This window comes from Bubalus bubalis, chromosome 21 (genome assembly GCF_019923935.1).
Source record: "Bubalus bubalis isolate 160015118507 breed Murrah chromosome 21, NDDB_SH_1, whole genome shotgun sequence".
Lineage (NCBI taxonomy): Eukaryota > Metazoa > Chordata > Mammalia > Artiodactyla > Bovidae > Bubalus > Bubalus bubalis.
In genome coordinates this window covers 58,775,379-58,793,169 of record NC_059177.1, presented here as the reverse complement: position 1 = coordinate 58,793,169, position 17,791 = coordinate 58,775,379, and the positions used below count along the sequence as shown (strand labels likewise).

Here is a 17,791-nt window from a genome sequence, read left to right as displayed (position 1 = left end):
TACCCAGAGCTGCAGCACAACCGAGGTGGCGATGAAGGTAGGAGGCGGCTATGGACGCTCCCAGCAGTACACGTGTGTGCTTCAAGTTCCGTGTAATAGAAAAAACAGACAGACACACGAGTGCAGCTCAACGAGGTGGGTGGTGCTCCAGAAGCCCACAGACTTTGAGGCTGGGACGCCTTGGTACCTATCCTGCCACAAGGCGGACAGGATGGGGTGGGTCAGGGAACCTCTCTGAGCCCACTTCTTCTGCCAACAAAGGAAGATGGTCAAGGGGTGATGTGTCTGCCCCGACGACCCCTGGAGCATGGTGGCCAGTGAGTGCGCTGAAGGTCCGGGCCACGGAGGCCACAAAGCCGTACCTTGGAGCCGTTGAGGACATAGTGACTCTTATCTGCACTTAGCGTGGCCCTGGTCCGGATGGAGGCGGCATCGCTCCCACTGCGGGGACAGACACAGGTGGTTGGGAACAGACAAGCGTCCTCAGGGCCCCCACAGGAAGTTTCAGAGCGGAACAGAGGAGATGACAAGCTCTTAAAGCGTCAGGTAATAAATGCATTCAGCTTCACAGGCTCAGACAATGTGTACACAGCAGGTACATTCCAATAAAATTCATTTACAAAAACAGGTGGCAAGGTGGGTTTGGCCAATCCCACTTTATGACCTCAGGTGAAACTGTGTCCGTGAGGACATTTGGGAGGCCTAAACAGAGAGAGGCGGGTTCACACGTGCCAAGCTCTGAGATCGACCTGCCGTCGGAAGCCCTGAGCCCACGGCAGCTGAGACTCTGGGCTGACGGCTCCACGCTGCTGAACCTCAGTCCACAGCCTGGACGGTGCGGATGACACCACCCACCCCGCACGGTCTGAAAGCCGCTGTGGCCGTGACGCCTGACGCTTGTTTATATAAGGAGGGTGGTGGTTTAGTCACCAAGTCGTGTCCGACTCTGTTGGGACCCTGTGGACTATAGCCCCCAAGCTCCTCTGTCCATGGGATTTTCCAGGCAAGAACACTGGAGTGGGTTGCCATTTCCTTCTCCAGGTGATCTTCCCGACCTAGGGATCGAACTTGGGGCTCCCGCATTGGCAAGTGGGTTCTTTAGTTAGCACTGAGCCTCTAGGAAAGCCGATAAGGAGGGTTGCAAAGCATAAAACAGTTACAGAACAGGAGCTGACGGGCCTGTTCTTGTCTGTAAGGGTCACCAGGGAGGAGAAGGAAGGTGAAGATGAGAGCAGGAAGCGGACAGGCAGAGAGGCTGCGAGGGGCGTGGGGCTGACCTGGCTGGCTCCGTCAGACAGAAGGCGGCCACGTGCTCCCCGGACGCCAGCCTGGGCAGGTACCTGGCCTTCTGCTCCTTGCTGCCGGCCAAGATGATGCCCTGCGACATACACGGCTCGTTCAGCGGCAGTGAGAGGAGCGGGCGCCACGGGCTCACAGAACATGCTTCCTTCACGCAAGGGGGCCGCCCGGAGCTGGCAGCCCCAGAAAATAAATGGGGAGCTGCTGGGGGGTCAGGGAGCCCCCACATGGGGACAGGCTGGGCGGCCCGCCACAGCTTCAGGTCGGGACTCGGGCTCCCTGGCAGCTTCTCCACTGCCCAGCTGGGTGGCTGGAGCCACGGCCGAGCCTGGGGGCGCTCCGCCCCCTCGGTTCCTGTGCCAAGCAAAACCACCCAAGGACTGAGCTGTGGGCCGGGGGGCCTGCCCTGAGATGCTCCACGTCCAGTGCAGGGTGGGCACCAGCAGCAGGGCGGACACGCGCAGGCCCCGAGGGAGCAAGCCAAGCGCGGGAGGGATTGCTCCCCGCCCCCGGTGCGGGCAGGCTCCACGCAGGCGGTGGCCTCTGACCGGGGCCTGGAGGGATGGGGCAGGGCCATGGGGAGGCGGCGGTTTCCAGAGGAGCCAGTGGCGCGGTCCCCCCGTGCGCCCCACTAACCCACACCTGACCTTGAGGCCGATGGCCTGGTGAGCCGCCAGAGTGACAGCGATGGAGGCGTCCAGGCCGATGACCTCCGCCAGCCGCGCGTACATGGTGTTGGAGAGGCCCAGGCCACCTGGGGCGGGAACAGAACAGCCCCGCTCACGCTCCCGCCCCAGATCCTCCCAGAAAAGGCTCCGTGGAGTACGGCCCGCTCACCGTTTTATAGGGAAGACAACACAGACAGCCACAAAGAAAACACATCGCGCGTTAGCTTAGCGCTCAGCGCACTTCCATCCACCTCCCTTCAGGCCTTTTCTAGCTCTGTAACAAGCGCGTGCAGATGTGGACTTTAACACAGTGTCCCCCAGCTCAGGGGCCAGGGAGGCCAGCAGCCTGCCGCAGCCCCCACCCCACCTGTCAGTCAAGACACTGTGTCCCCACTAGTTTCATACGCCGATGTCCGTTTTGCTTAAGAAAAAATGGTGACACTTTTCTTCAAGAAAGTGAAAGCTGCTCAGCTGTGTCCAACTCTTTGCAACGCCATGAACTATATACAGTCCATGGAATTCCCCAGGCCAGAGTACTGGAGTGGGTGGCCTTTCTCTTCTCCAGGGGGTCTTCCAGGTCTCCCACACTGTGGGCAGATTCTTTACCAGCTGAGCCACAAGGGAAGCCCAAGAATACTGGAGCGGATAGCCTATCCCTTCTCCAGCGGATCTTCCCGACCGAAGAATCGAACCCAGGTCTCTCGCATTGCAGGTGGATTCTCTGCCAGCTGAGCACTGAGGGAAGCCTTCTTCAAGAAAGCATCAGTGAAATCATGGGCGGGGGGACAAAGAGTGGGGATAGGCGACAGGCGGGTGAGACCGCGGGGAGCTGAAGGTCAGGGAGGAGAACTGGGCGCAGAGATTTCCAACCAGACTTCAGAATGCTTCAGACCGGGGACGTTTCTGAAAACTATTTGGGCGTGAACATAAGGTTGTAGTTGCCTTCATTTCCCAAGGAAGAGTTTAAAAAAAAAAAAAGAAAGAAAATGAAATAGTTCCAAACGTGACCATTTTATGATCTCATGAAAGAGCATTTTCACAGTCAAGAGGAACTCATAAAGCAGAGTTAGGGATGGGGCTGTGCAGTCACACACACACACACACGTGTGCTGGCAGAAAACACAGAGACACAAAAAGACGTATTCAAGTTTCACACAAACTTGTGTGGAGGAAAGAACGACTTCTCCTGAATCAGGAAGTGCTTTCTTTAAGACCCAGGCGGAAGCAGACGCCGTCACCAAGCCGGCTGCGTCTGGCAGCTCTCCTCCACACACTTCCTTTCCGCAGCGGACGACAGGCCAACTGCTGCGCTCGGGCTCAGCCTCCCGCTCTGTTCTAATACTGGACGTGGCCGCCGCCTTCAGCACACACTTCCCCGGGGCCTGGGACCCCGCCGGGCCTGGAGGCCTGGGGAGAGCACAGGGCCTTGCCCCGCACGCTGCAGGTGCGCCCGAGGCCCGCGCCACGTCCCGCCAGCAGTGAAGCAGCTGCAGAGATGACGCCGTGTTTCCTCCACATACCGTACCTTCTCTTATTACTGTCATTTGGAAATGTGGGAAGAGGCACTCAACGGGAGACAAGTAGGAGATATCCTCTAACAGCTTACAACACGGTGACAGACACACACAGACAGAGATCCCCTGAGGAAACACGCCTCCAGATGCGGCGTCACAGCATTCTGCCCTAGAATCTCAGGCTCTGCCTCAGACTGCAGCCGCTCCAGCCTGGGTCCCGGCGGCACGAGAGTCCCCACCCTGGGCTGCGAGGTGGGCGGTGGGTGGGGGGAACGGACTGCAGTTTTGCCCTGGAGCTAAACCAGCGACTGGGCCTTGCTGTGCAAACTGACCCCCCGGCGTGGACACTGGGCTCACAGCCACAGATGTGCCCGGCTCTCAGCACCAGCAGCTCTCCAACCCAAACCCCTGACCCCGAGCTGACGAAGCTGGAGGCTGCCCCAGCCAGGGCTCGGGGGAGGGCTCTGGGGAGGGCAGGCTGGGGGCGGGGGGCCATGCTCGTAGGAAAGGATCCCAAGAGTGCACACCAGGCTGTGTCTGGTCCGGTGCCCACATGGGACTATGTTCTGTCCCTCTGAAGCGTTCAGACGCAGAGCACTGACGGCCTGGGGCCGCCCCTCTGCCAGAGAGCCCGCTGCCATCAGCCTGCCCAGGGGTGAGACCCAGCCTCCTCCCCCGTGGAGCTCAGAGAGCAGACACCTTGCAGGTCCTTCCCTGCCCCCCCACGGCGGGAGCACAGAACTCACTGGCTTTTCCTGCCAAAGAGCCCCTTCACCAGGCCGCACGCTCACCAGCCAGCCCCCCAAATTTAGCCCACAAAGGGCAGTTTGATTAATTTCAGCATTTTTGCAGCCCGACCTTGGACTTAATGCGTTTTCAAAGGCCACCTTTCCAGAACAGAACTGTTTCATGGACAAATACAGAGGCTTTGTTGAAAGCTGAACCAGTTGGGTGGTGGTTCCCTTTACTCACCATATTCTTCTGGGACTTGCATTCCAAAAAGCCCCAGGGACTTCAGTTTCTCTAAAGTTTCATCTGGGATTTTCCCCTCCTGGTCAATTTTTCGAGAGTCCACTGCCAAGAGGAAATATTTTGATTAAACAACATATAACTTACATTTATACAAACAGAAGTAAACAGAACAATTGTATTTTACCTATGTTAATACTGTATATTACAACACCAGCAACAGAAACTTCAAAACTGGAAACTGTGTAACCAAGGTCACTTCTGTTTGATTGTACCTCACCAGCCTAGCAAGAACTGCAGTTCAAAGGACTTCCAATGTGCACAATGATTCCCTGCATAAAACTGCAGCAAACTAAAATTTATAAGACCTAAACTTTTCTGCCATCCACCTAAAAAGAATTCAGAGTAATGCTAGTAAAGATGATCCAAAAACTCAGAAAAAGAATGGAGACATGGATTGAGAAAATACAAGAAATGTTTAAGGACCTAGAAAATCTAAAGGACAAATAAACACTGATGAACAAAACAAACACTGAAAAGAAAAAGACACCACAAGGAATAAACAAACAGGACAACTGAGGCAGAAGAATGAACAGGCAGGCTGGGAGCCAGGCCAGAAGGGAGCAGCAGGGAAAAAGAGAGAAGGGAGTGGCAGGAAAAGTGGCAAAAGGAAAAAACCTACAACCAAGATGATGGTTCCCAGCAAGGCTCTCATTCAGATTTGACAGACAAATCGAAAGCTTTACAGATAAGCAAAAGCTAGGAGAATTCAGCCAGAGAAGGCAATGGACCCCACTCCAGTACTCTTGCCCAATCCCATGGACGGACGAGCCTGGTAGGCTGCAGTCCATGGGGTCGCGAAGAGTCAGACATGACTGAGAGACTTCACTTTCACTTTTCACTTTCATGCACTGGAGCAGGAGATGGCAACCCACTCCAGTGTTCTTGCCTGGAGAATCCCAGGGACGGTGGAGCCTGGTGGGCTGCCGTCTATGGGGTCGCACAGAGTCGGACACGACTGAAGCGTCTTAGCAGCAGCAGCAGGAGAATTCAGCACCACCAAACCAGCCTTACGAGAAATGCTAAAGGAACTTCTCTAGGCAGGAAACAAGAAAAAGACCCACAAAAACAAATCCAAAACAAGTAAGAAAATGGTAATAAGAACATATAGATGGATGATTATATTGAATGTAAATGAATTAAATGCTGTAACCAAAGGACACAGACGGGCTGAACGGATTAACAAACAAGACCAAATACATGCTGTCTACAAGAGACTCACCTCACACCTAGGGACACATGCAGACTTTGGAAGTGAGGGGCTGGAGGAAGGCGTTCCAGCAAATAGATCAAAAGGGAGCTGCAGTAGCACCACTCATGCCAGATAAACAGACGTTCAAAAGGCGCGGCAGCAGACAGGAGGGCGGCACATGAAGACCAAGGGCTCAACCCAAGAAGACGTAACATCGCAAATGTCTCTACACCCAACACAGGGGCACCTCAATACATAAGGCACACGCTACCAGCCACCAAAGGGCAAATCAGCAGCAGGGCGCTGTTGCTGGGGGACTGCAGGTATCTACGAATATCTTAGCACTGACTGGCCTCAGCTGCAGCACAGAGGCTCAGTAGCTGCGGTGCACGTAGCTGCCCCGTGGCACATGGGATGGAACCCGCGTCCCCTGCACTGGAAGGCAGACTCCTAAGCACTGGACCACCAGGGAAGGCCCCAGTGAGGGACCTTCGCACCCCACTTCCACCAATGAACGGATCGCCCAGACAGAACACGAATAAGGAAACACAAACCGCAAACGACACAACAGACCAGACAGACTTAATTGATATTTAATGTCAATAAAATGGAAGGAACTTTGGAGGGAATGTCCTCCCCACAGCAGCGGAACACATGTTCTTCTAAGCGCCTGGAACACCGGCCAGGATGGAGCCCATCTTGAATCCCAGATCGAGCCTCAGTACATCTTCTGGAGCCCCATACCACGGTCAGACGTGTGGGGCTTGTGGCAAGGCTTCCGTAACCCAGAACCGGGACCGTCTCCGGAACTGACTGAGCCCCAGAGCAACCGTTGCCATGAGCCCCCAACCCTTACTGGCCAGTTCCCTGACCCCACAGTAGGTAAGGACACCTATGCAAACCAGTCACCGAATGCCACCCTTCCAGCAGGAATCTTCTTTGTCCTGAGACGATAAAAACTGGCTACTAACCCAGGAAATGCATCGGCTCTCCCTTGAGCCAGCCCGCTGTTCTAATGGCATCTCCCGCGCTAATAAACTCTCCTCTCCTCTCATTGTGCCACGTGTCTGGAAATGCTTTTCCAGCTTGTGCACAGACCACAACAGTTGGGCCCATTTATCTCCTGGGGGTTCTCCCTCCGACTCTCCTTTGCTTCATTTCTTTTTCCTCAAATCCTCTGCTAACAGGCGAGTGGCTGTGGAACCAGCTGAGAAACTCGGGCCAGGGTTACTCTGCTGGGCCCCAGCAGCTGCCACCCAAAGGAGGGAGGCTCTGCTCTCCTCTTCCGGACTTAATGAGGGTGAGGACCGTGCTGCGTGCTGCGTGACCCCACGGGCTGCAGCCCGCCAGGCTCCTCTGTCCGTGGGAGTCTCCAGGCAAGAACACTGGAGTGGGTGACCATGCCCTCCTAAGTGCATGTGGAACACTTAGATCCCCCTCACAGGGGATCTTCCCGACCCAGGGACTGGACCCAGGTCTCCCCCGCTGCAGGTGGATTCTTTACCAACTGAGCATGCGGGCATGAGTCCAGTGCTTAGAAGCCGTTAGGATGCCTGTTGCTAGAAGACTCGAATGACCGGATAAGGGGCTCACGAACAGACCAGGCTCTCAGACCACAGGCCCCCAGCAAGACGGCACGGCCAGGCACACATTGGTCACACAGAACACTGAGCCCACTCCTCACGGCTGCCGCCTTACCAGCAGGGCTGCAGGCGGGTTCCTCAGCCTGCTTCCTCTGCAGCGTTCACTGTTCCCCCTCGGTCTGGATGCATTTCCTGGAGGCTAGGAGCTGCCTCTGAGGCATCCCAAAGAGGGCCTTCCACGTCTCAGGCAGTCACCAAACCGTGAGTCACGCAAATGGCCCTGGGAGCTGCTTTCCCGTCTCTCCTGGCCGAGTCGCACGGTGCCTGGTCGTCCGGTTCGTGTCTCAGCCGCGTGCTCGAGGGTCACCTCTCGCTGTCAGACGTGACTGTCGGGACACCCGGCCATGTGTGCCGCTAGTCACATGGTGCCTCAGTCACACAGAGGGCTCACTGGGACGAGAGCAATGCCTGTCTGTGGCTGGTGACTCAGTACCCCCATTCTCTGGCATATAGGCTACGAATAGCTCGGGAACCTCCCTCAGACTCATCCCCTCGGCTATATTCTCAAGAACTAGAAAAACTCTGGACCTGCAAACCTGGAAAAGAAAAGGCTCCCTTTATTTTGCATTGAAGCCTGGCCCCGGTACAAATTGAGGGACCAAGAAAAACAGCCTCTTGCTGGCACAGTAAATGATGCCACAGTCCTCCAACTTGACCTCTACTGTCGGAAACAAGGAAAGACTCGGAGGCCCCGCCACTCACAACCTCACAGCCCTCACTCAGAGTGCGGGTCTCAGGGACTCACGGCGTCGGCGTCTTTCCGTTGCGACGTTACCCCCTCAACCCCGCCCCTCTATATCCCCTCCACCAGATCTTCTAAAAGAAACTCGCATATTTTAAAGAATCCTCTTCTAACTTCTTTTTTTTTTTTAATTTTATTTTATTTTTAAACTTTACATAACTGTATTAGTTTTGCCAAATATCAAAATGAATCCGCCACAGGTATATATGTGTTCCCCATCCTGAACCCTCCTCCCTCCTCCCTCCCCATTCCATCCCTCTGGGTCATCCCAGTGCACCAGCCCCAAGCATCGCATATTTTAAAGAATCCTCTTCTAACTTCTATCAGTGTGGTGGGGCGGTGGTGGGGGAATCAATGCTTCCCAACTCCTTCAAGTTCCCTCAGTCCTTCAGAACCTTTGGATCAAGCTAAGACCCGCACCTCCCGAGAGCGACAGTCTGTGCTGGGATAACATCTTATCAGTCAGTCTGCCGCTGCTATTAGGGCCAAGGTGAGCATTCTCTAGATCACGCGCTTTAAATTTTAGCTATGACACCATGATCAGAGAGGGAAAAAAGACAGTATGGCTGTGATGTCTTTAGACTCTGGAGAAATCTTGCTGAAATTGCAAAACCGGTTCTTTCTGCATATGCGATTAGAAAAAAGCCAGCATGTTGAAATACTTTAAGCTCTGACCTGAGAAAACAGAAACAGGCCTGAAGTTAACTCTTCTCAATCCTCGAGATATACAGCACACTTTGCCTAAGACTTCAGCCTTGGGCAAACCAGTAGAACTTCAAGTTAAGAAAAAAGGTGGGGTGGGGGCAAAGAGACGAGATCTCTGTCTGGATTAGTGTGTCTTTGGTTAATATTGCTGAGGTTAATTTGTAAATGAGCTCAAATTTAACTGATCTAAGGAAAAGAAAGTGCTTACAAATCAAACAATTCTAAATGAAGTTCAGGTTCACGTGAACTGGGAAATACTCAAACTAATACTTGCTATTACTGTTTATCTAAATAATTCAGACGTATCTTACTTATCAACATTAGGTGTAATACTTTCAGTGTGCCTTGGTTAAATATAAACTAAATAAGATCTTATTATATCTGTTATAAATTTTCAACAAGGAAAGTCACTTGATGTGAAGAAGAGTCTCAGGAAAGAAAATGCAAATGAGTTAAGAGCTTTGGGTGATTTATGTTTGCCAATGATTCATGGTTACTTACGGAAAACAGAATGTATCTTTTTAACTTAAAAGGCTTTAAGAAATGGAATGACATTTTATTAAGAGAAAAGGAAGTAAGTGTGACTTCAGTTCAGTCGCTCAGTCGTGTCTGACTCTTTGCAACCCCATGGACTGCAGCACACCAGGCCTCCCTGTCCATCACCAACTCCCGGAGCTTGCTCAAACTCATGTCCATTGAGTCGGTAATGCCATCCGACCATCCCATCCTCTGTTGTCCCCTTCTCCTTCCGCCTTCAATCTTTCCCTACAGGTGGCTGTTTCAGAACAGGCAAATAAACTGATGAATATGGAAAGTGAAAAAGGTGTGTGGAAGGTGGACCCCAAGAAAAGTAGGGTACGTGGTACGAGTTATCTTGAGACACTGAACTGCCTTTGAAATCTTTTGTTGCTACTTTGACTAAGTGAATAGCGATTATTTCACGATGAATATGAGCCTGTACCAGACTGGAACTTTCTCTATTAAGAGAACAAAGTTTTCTCGGAATGCAGCTTTTGATAACAGACTGTGAATTTCTTTGCCTTTAAGTGATTTGTATTTACCTTTAAAACCTTTTGTTACTTTGGTAAAATAACTATTTCACAATGATCTATGAAGATTATGATACATGTAGGTAAAGCCCATTCTGCTTTTTAAGAAAATTAACCCCATATTGTCAGACTGTTGCTATCCTGATGTCCTTAAAACACAACAGTCTACTCCTAAACCAGCTAATTTAAAATGAATAAACATTGACTGTAAACCAAACAGTCAGGGCTATGGGAAATCCTGACAAACCAGGGACCCAGCAAAGGCTTTATCCCTTTTTATTTTAATGGGATCAAGCCTTCCTCAGTTGCAGGGTTAATGCCCTTACAATGAAAAAAGAAAAAGGTTAAAAATGTGTCTTCCGCTTGGAGTGTACTTTCTACAAGCTCCAGGGCTCAAGGCCCTAACTGGACAAATCATTCAATAACAGAAACTTCACAAATTTCTTAAAACCATCAATGTCACTATCATCTTCAATCGTCAGGCAAGGGCAACAGAACAGATTAATTACATGAGATGATTATAATTTTCATGAATTTTTGTCGGACATATTGTTGCTGTTCAGTCACGTCTGACTCTTTGCGACCCCGTGGACTGCAGCACGCCGCGCTTTCCCTGTCCATCACCAGCTCTCAGAGCTTGCTCAAACTCATGTCCATTGAGTTGTCCTCCCGCCTTCAATCTTTCCCAGCATCAGGGTCTGACATATTACTGGCTTCTAATCTTTGTTTTCAGATATAAAGAAGCTCTTCTCTTCAAGTTCAGTTCAGTTCAGTCACTCAGTCGTGTCCGACTCTTTGCAACCCCATGAACTGCAGCACGCCAGGCCTCCCTGTCCATCACCAACTCCCGGAGTTCACTGAGACCCACGTCCATCGAGTCAGTGATGCCATCCAGCCATCTCATCCTCTGTCGTCCCCTTCTCCTCCTGCCCCCAATCCCTCCCAGCATCAGAGTCTTTTCCAATGAGTCAACTCTTCGCATGAGGTGGCCAAAGTACTGGAGTTTCAGCTTTAGCATCATTCCTTCCAAAGAAATCCCAGGGCTGATCGCCTTCAGAATGGACTGGTTGGATCTCCTTGCAGTCCAAGGGACTCTCAAGAGTCTTCTCCAACACCACAGTTTCAAGTTACTTATGGTTTAAAACAATTTGGTAATTTACACCTGTGGGTAAAAATAAAACATTTTTCTCTCTTCCTTGTCTCTACAGAAATTAGACACACTTGGGTTCTGAACAGCCTTATGAGGTAAATATAGGACTGTCCATAGAAATCTCAAAGTATTTTGGAGACCTCTAGAAGAGAAAAATCCCCAAAGTCTGGCAGCAGACCTTTGGCATGGCTTTCCTGGCCCTGAGAGGCCTTTGGGAAATTTAGTTTTAAACTTATTCTCAGGAATAAGAGTCAATATAGAAAAGCTACATGTTCAATGGGCCAACCTTATTTTCAAAATAAATTAGTCTTGACTGTGTTTAACAAAAACGGGGGTAATTAAAAATTATGTTTCACTAGCCAAAGTAGCAATAAAAGATTTCAAAGGCAGTTCAATGTCTCAAGATAACTTGTACCATGCACCCTACTTTTCCTGGGGTCCACTTTCCACACGCCTTTTTCACTTTCCATATTCATCCCTTTATTTGCCTGCTCTGAAACAGCCACCTGTAAGTCAGACCTACTTCCTTTCCCCTTAATAAAATGTCATTCCATTTAAAGCTTTTTAAGCTAAAAACACACAGCCTTGGCAACCTTTCTACTTCTATTCATCTTTGGGCCATTTTTCTTTACCCTTCTTATTAATTTTGTTGCTTTTCAGTTCAGTTCAGTTGCTCAGTTGTGTCCAACTCTTTGCAATCCCATGGACCGCAGCACGCCAGGCCTCCCTGTCCTCCCGGAGTTTACTCAAACTCATGTCCATTAAGTCAATGATGCCATCCGACCATCTTGTCCTCTGTCATCCCCTTCTCCTCCTGCCCTCAAACTTGCCCAGCATCAGGGTCTTTTCCAGTGAGTCAGTTCTTTGCATCAGGTGGCCATAGCATTGGAGTTTCAGCTTCAACATCAGTCCTTCCAAAGAATATTCAGGACTGATTTCCTTTAGGATGGACTGGTTGGATCTCCTTGCAGTCCAGGGGACTCTCAAGAGTCTTCTCCAACACCACAGTTCAAAAGCATCCATTCTTCAGTGCTCAGCCTTCTTTATAGCCCAACTCTCACATCTGTACATGACTACTGGAAAAACCATAGCCTTGACTAGATGGACCTTTGCTGGCAAGGTAATGTTTATGGTTTTTAATATGCTGCCTAGGGTGGTCATAGCTTTTCTTCCAAGGAGCAAGCGTCTTTTAATTTCATGGCTGCAGTCACCATCTGCAGTGATTTCGGAACCCAAGAAAAGGAAGTCTCTCACTGTTTCCATTGTTTCCCCATCTATTTGCATAAAGTGATGGGACCGGATGCCATGATACATTAAGTTAACCTTAAAAATGCCTTCCAACATTAAAGACAAATTAGCAGAACAGGTAATGTTCTGTTTCTTGATCTGGATGTATTCATTGCATAACACCGCTACAACTAAGCATTCGTGAGACCTAAACTTTCCTGAAGGTGTTCACTAAACCTGACTTTCTGATTTGCTACCTGCACCTTCTAGAAGGTAAGAGAACAAACACGCAACTGGCATTACTGTCCTGAAACGCTCGGCGACACAGCAGGCTCAAGGCAGCCTCTGGGCCCAGCCCATGTTCAGAACCACCCTCTCTCCCCAGAGTCCACAGGTCCTGAGAACAAGTCCGTCTGTCGACTATGAACACGTGCTCAGCAAAGGAAAACTCAGCCACCACTGCATCAGGTCTGCAGCTGCAGGCTTTCATGGGTCGAGTTCAAGTGTTCCCATAAGCTGCCCACAAATTAAACGTCATCACTATTATAAACCATGAAACAACCATAACCATGCGTATACATTTTTATACACATGGGTCACTAATGAGAAATATGGGTTCCCCAAATGGAGTGCAAACCCTTCATTTTTTTACTTTCACAACTTTACTGGTGTATATAATTGGCACGTAATAAACTGCACAAACAGAGAATAACTTTTTGAGTTCTGAGGTCTGTCCGCCCATGAAACCCCATGCGACAAAAACCCTTCCATCCTGACTTCCCGGTGTCCGTCTGGGATCGGCCCTTCCCTCTGTCTCCATCCCCAGGCAGCCAGTCATCTTTTCGTCTATGGATTAGTTTGCATTTTCGAGTTTTGCATACATGGGCTCACACGGCACTCTGTTGGTCTGGCCTCTCTGACTTGCATAATTGTTCAATGGCCTACTGTGTGGGAATGAAATTGTTTACCTGTTCACCCCTCGAAGGACCTCTGGGTCGCTCCCAGCTTGGGGCTCTCAGAAGGAACATCTGTATTCAGGTTTGGGGGCTGTGGCGTGTACTGCACTCTAGAGTGCAGTGCTGTGTGCTAGGGTATGCTCCACTTTTAAGAAAGTGTTCAAAAACAGGCTGCCTTAGTGCACAGCGCACTGAGCACGCGGAGAAGAGCCGTGTGTCACTAGGGGAAGGACCAGCCTGTGGGCGTGCATCCCAACAGGGCAACACCGCCCCCTGGGGGTGAAAGCTGGTTCTGGCGGAAGGGAAGCAAAAAAACCACTTCTGCATAAAGGACAGAAACACCTGTAATATAGACAGAAACACGTATAGTACAGTTGTGGCATTACAGTCTCACAAAGGGAGACTTCCCGGGTGGCCCAGTGGTTAGGAATCCAGCTGCCAACGCAGGGGACGCAGGTTCAGTCCCTGGTCTGGGAAGATCCCACGTGCCTCGGAGTAGCTGAGCCCGTGTGCCTAGAGTCCATGCTCCGCAACAAGAGAAGCCGCCACCATCAGAAGCCTGTCATCGCAGCGAAGACCCAGCGCAGCCACAACTCGATAAATGAATAAGCAATTTCTTAAAGTGCCACAGAGGGATGCGATTAGGGTAACGGGGAAGGAGAGAGCGGTAATGATGAATAAAAATGTTGAGAAACACCGCCCTCCAGGCTGCTCTGCTCCTTCTAACACTTAGAAGCAAGTCTTGGATGGGTCAAAGTGAAATCCACAAGGGCCAAGAGCCAACAGAAAACCCACCAGGCACACGAAGCAGCAGGGAGACAGAGCAAATGAGGATGAAAAATCCGTCAGCTGACTGCGACCCAGAAATAACAGGGCTGACAGCAGACAAGAGTATCACAGTCATAACTAGATTCTAAATTCTCAGGAAAGTAGAAGGAAATATGAGCATAGTCAATAGAGATATAGAAGAAAAAAAAATTTCAAATCAAACTGCCCAGAGATGAAAGATTGCTTAAGATGAAAAACTCTGGATTGGATTAACAGTAGATCAAATACTAGGGGGAAAAAAAATTAGTGAACAGAAAACATAATAATAAAAACTATATAAAATGAAAGACAAAGAAATAACTGAGCATCAGGGAATTGTGGGACAGCCTCGAGCAGATTGCTCTCTATATGTATAATCTCCAAAGGGGAGGAGCGAGCGGGGGGATGTGCTATGGCTGGTGATAAAACAAGTTTAGAGAAATCTAATGGTCAAAAAACATGCCGACGTTGATAAACACTATGAACACAGAGATCCAAGGAGCTCAAAGAGCCCTGAGAAAAACGTGAAGAAAACATCAATTTCTCTAAAACCACATAAAAGCAGCCAGAGACAAAAGAAACAACACGTGGGAAAAAAAAAAAAAGATACAGTGGGAGCAGGCGTCCCTGTGGCTCGGCTGGCGAAGACCGCCTTTAGCGCGGGAGCCCTGGGCTTGATCCCGGGGTTGGGAAGAGCCCCTGGAGAAGCGAAAGACCCGCTCCAGTGTTCTGGCCTGGAGAAGTCCATGGACCGCCATGGATGGGATTATATATATATAATCACATTAAAAGCAGCATATATCCAAAGCCAGCGAGAAGGCAGAGACGGGGAGGGTGGAACGGGCAAGGGGGCCGCCGTCCATGAGGGGTGGAGGCTTCGGCTCTGGTGGTGGTACGCACACACGGAAGCTGACCGCAACGCCGTGCGCGTGACAGACGGTGTTATAAACCAGTGCTGCCTCAGCAAGATACAGGTCAGAAGAGGCCAAGACTGCCAAACGGTGTTTTAAAATGTTGCCCATATGAAATCACCTCATCATTTTTAGTTTGAAATAATTTTAAAGAAAAGTCACAAAAATAATATAGAGTTCCCGGATACTTTTCATCCAGCTTTTCCTACGAGAAGCTTACAGAACCATGGGGAAACCACCACAATTAAGAAATTGACAGGCATACAATACCACTACCTGAACTACAGAATCAACGTGAATGTCACTGGCTTCTCCACCCATGCCCTGTCTCTGGCCTGGGACCCCATCCGGGAGCCACACTGTATCTGGCTGTTACGTCCCCTCGGTATTCTCCAGAGCGCACCCAAGGACACAAAAGAGGGCACTACAAGACGACCAGGGAGCGCTATCCCGAGGACGCAGGAGGCCTTCAGGGCTCAGAGCCCAGGCGGAGGATTTCACCACGTCCAAAGAATAAGCAGAAAAGACCCAATCATCAGAGAGGCAGAAAAGACACTGGACAAAATCCAACACAATTTATATTGAAAACCTTCCACAAACCAGACGCAAACTTCCTTAACCCGGTTTAGGGCACCTACAAAAAACATACAGCTAACATCATACTTAAGGTAGAAGACTGCAGGCTTTCTCGTTAAAATCAGGCACAAGGCAGGGAAGTTTGCTCTGACCACTCCTATTCGACATAATGGAGATGTTAGCTGGTGAGTCAAGCAAAGAAAAGAAAGAAAACCAGATCAGAAAGGAAGATATGAAACTGCCCTCATCACCAACAACATGACTGTCCAGGTACTAAAGCAAAAACGCTCTGTGACCTACTAAACGAATTTAACAAGGCTGCAGGGTACGAGGTCAACACACGAAAACCAACAGTACTCACTGAGAGGGTGTGTCCAGGGAACTAAACGTGAAAATTTGCCACATCAGGCAAAGGCAAATTAAAACCACAAGATAACACGCCACGTCCATCAGAATGGATATAGTTTTTAAATCTTTTTTTTTTTTAATAAACAAAACCAGCACCACCACCAAATCCTGGCAAAAGGGCACAGAAACGAGAACATATTGCTGCTGGGGACGTAAGATGGTGCAGCCAGCACTCTGGAAATACACACACAGACGACCTCAAGACCCAGCACCCTCACTCCCGGCCGCTTATCCCAGAGACACGAACACGTGTTCACACAAAGCTTGGGCACAACACGTGTTCACACAAACCTTGGACACAAATGTACACAGAAGGTTTACTCATAAGAGCCCCCAAACTGGAAACAAGCAAGATGTTCTTAAGCTTTAGAACAGTCAACAAGCTGTGGCAACAGGTACATGGAAAACTGCTGCTGCTGCTACGTCGCGTCAGTCGTGTCTGACCCTCAGCGACCCCATAGACGGCAGCCCACCAGGCTCCCCCGTCCCTGGGATTCTCCAGGCAAGAGCACTGCAGTGGGGTGCCATCGCCTTCTCCAACACAGAAAACCGCTGAGCAGTGAAACCGCGCACCCACTGACACACAGCAACTTACAGAAGGGTTACACAGAGAGAAGGAGCCAATCCGCACAAGTTTACACACACTGCTTGCTGTTGTAGACCCACTATGGTTCCATTAACACAATGTTTTTGAAATAGCAAAATGTACAAAGGGAGGAACGACGAGTGGTTTCCAGAAGCTGGGGGAGGAGTGGGCAAGAGGTGGCCACGGCTATCAGAGAACGTGTGAGCGAGTCCCGTGATGGAACTGCTGCGTCATGATCTGTACACAGGACAGGGTCACACACACAATCAGTGCCGCAGAACGGGTGCAACCTGCATTAGGGCTGATGCCGTTTCCGGCCGTGATAAAGCACAGCAGCCTGGCACAGTGCATTCCGTAAAGGTGAGCACCGGGAGGAACGGACCGGGCGAAGGGTAAACGAAGGGCACAGTCACCGTAAGGCGACCAGCGCCATCGTGACGCCTGTCATATGCACACACATTACATTTAGCAGATGGCCCTGAGGTGGGATTAAGAAATCCTCACAAGACACCAGCACCCGCTGAAGTTCAACTAAACTGATTTCAGAGGCAAAACCAAGACACAATGGGGAACATTTTATTTTCATCTTGTTTATAGTTCCCGTAGCTCCTTTCACAAGCGTGAATTTCTTCTACATGTGATAGATTATGAAGAGAAATTCCAGAAACAGGAAGCATGTGCAGAAAAAAACGCTAACTTCACACACTGTAGAAACAGTGTGTAAAACAGTCAACTGTATTTCTATACACAAACAGCAAATAACCAGGAGTCAACATTTGTAAAAATATCACTTACGATAATATCAAAGAATTTTAAATACTTATGGATATATCTTTACAAACCACCAAAAAACGATAAGTTGAGAAACCATCAGAAGCTTTTTGTAAAATCTGTCCACACTCTATGCACTGATCATGACAACACAAAACGCTGGTGAGCGAATTAAGAAGCAAATAAATGGGGAGAGATTCCACAGCTGGGGATCTGAAAATTCAGTACTGTTACAAATCTGAATTCTCCCTGAAACTGATTTACAGGTTTACCGTAACCCCAATCATACACAGGTCTTTTGTTGAAACTGAAAAGCTGATTCTAAAATTTACGAGCCGATGCAAAGGACCCAGAGGAGCCAAACGGCCTCAGGAGAGAACAAGCTGGGGGACGAACACTGAGGGGCTTCAGGCCTCAGACAAAGCTCAGGAAAGACAGCAGCTTAACACATGCATGGAGAGAGGCAAAGCAAGGAGCAGGACAGAGGATCCAAAAACAGACCCACACAAAAAACGCTTAATTGATTTTTCCCACCTTTTCATACTGTGGCAAAATATA

The 17,791-nt window shown here is 49.8% G+C and overlaps 1 protein-coding gene across 3 annotated transcripts in view; it reads right to left on the bottom strand.

Moving 5' to 3' along the window:
* The window catches only part of ACAD9 (acyl-CoA dehydrogenase family member 9), a 48,862-nt gene that overhangs the window by 10,518 nt on the left and 20,553 nt on the right, over positions 1 to 17,791 (bottom strand). For all 3 annotated transcript variants that reach the window (XM_044934271.1, XM_044934272.1, XM_006078862.3), the window contains exons 3-6: positions 4,454 to 4,555; positions 1,947 to 2,053; positions 1,278 to 1,378; positions 363 to 441 (exon numbers count right to left, since the gene is read on the bottom strand). In XM_044934271.1, coding sequence (XP_044790206.1) covers positions 363 to 441; positions 1,278 to 1,378; positions 1,947 to 2,053; positions 4,454 to 4,555 — 389 coding nt within the window. The remainder of the gene's footprint in view (positions 1 to 362; positions 442 to 1,277; positions 1,379 to 1,946; positions 2,054 to 4,453; positions 4,556 to 17,791) is intronic.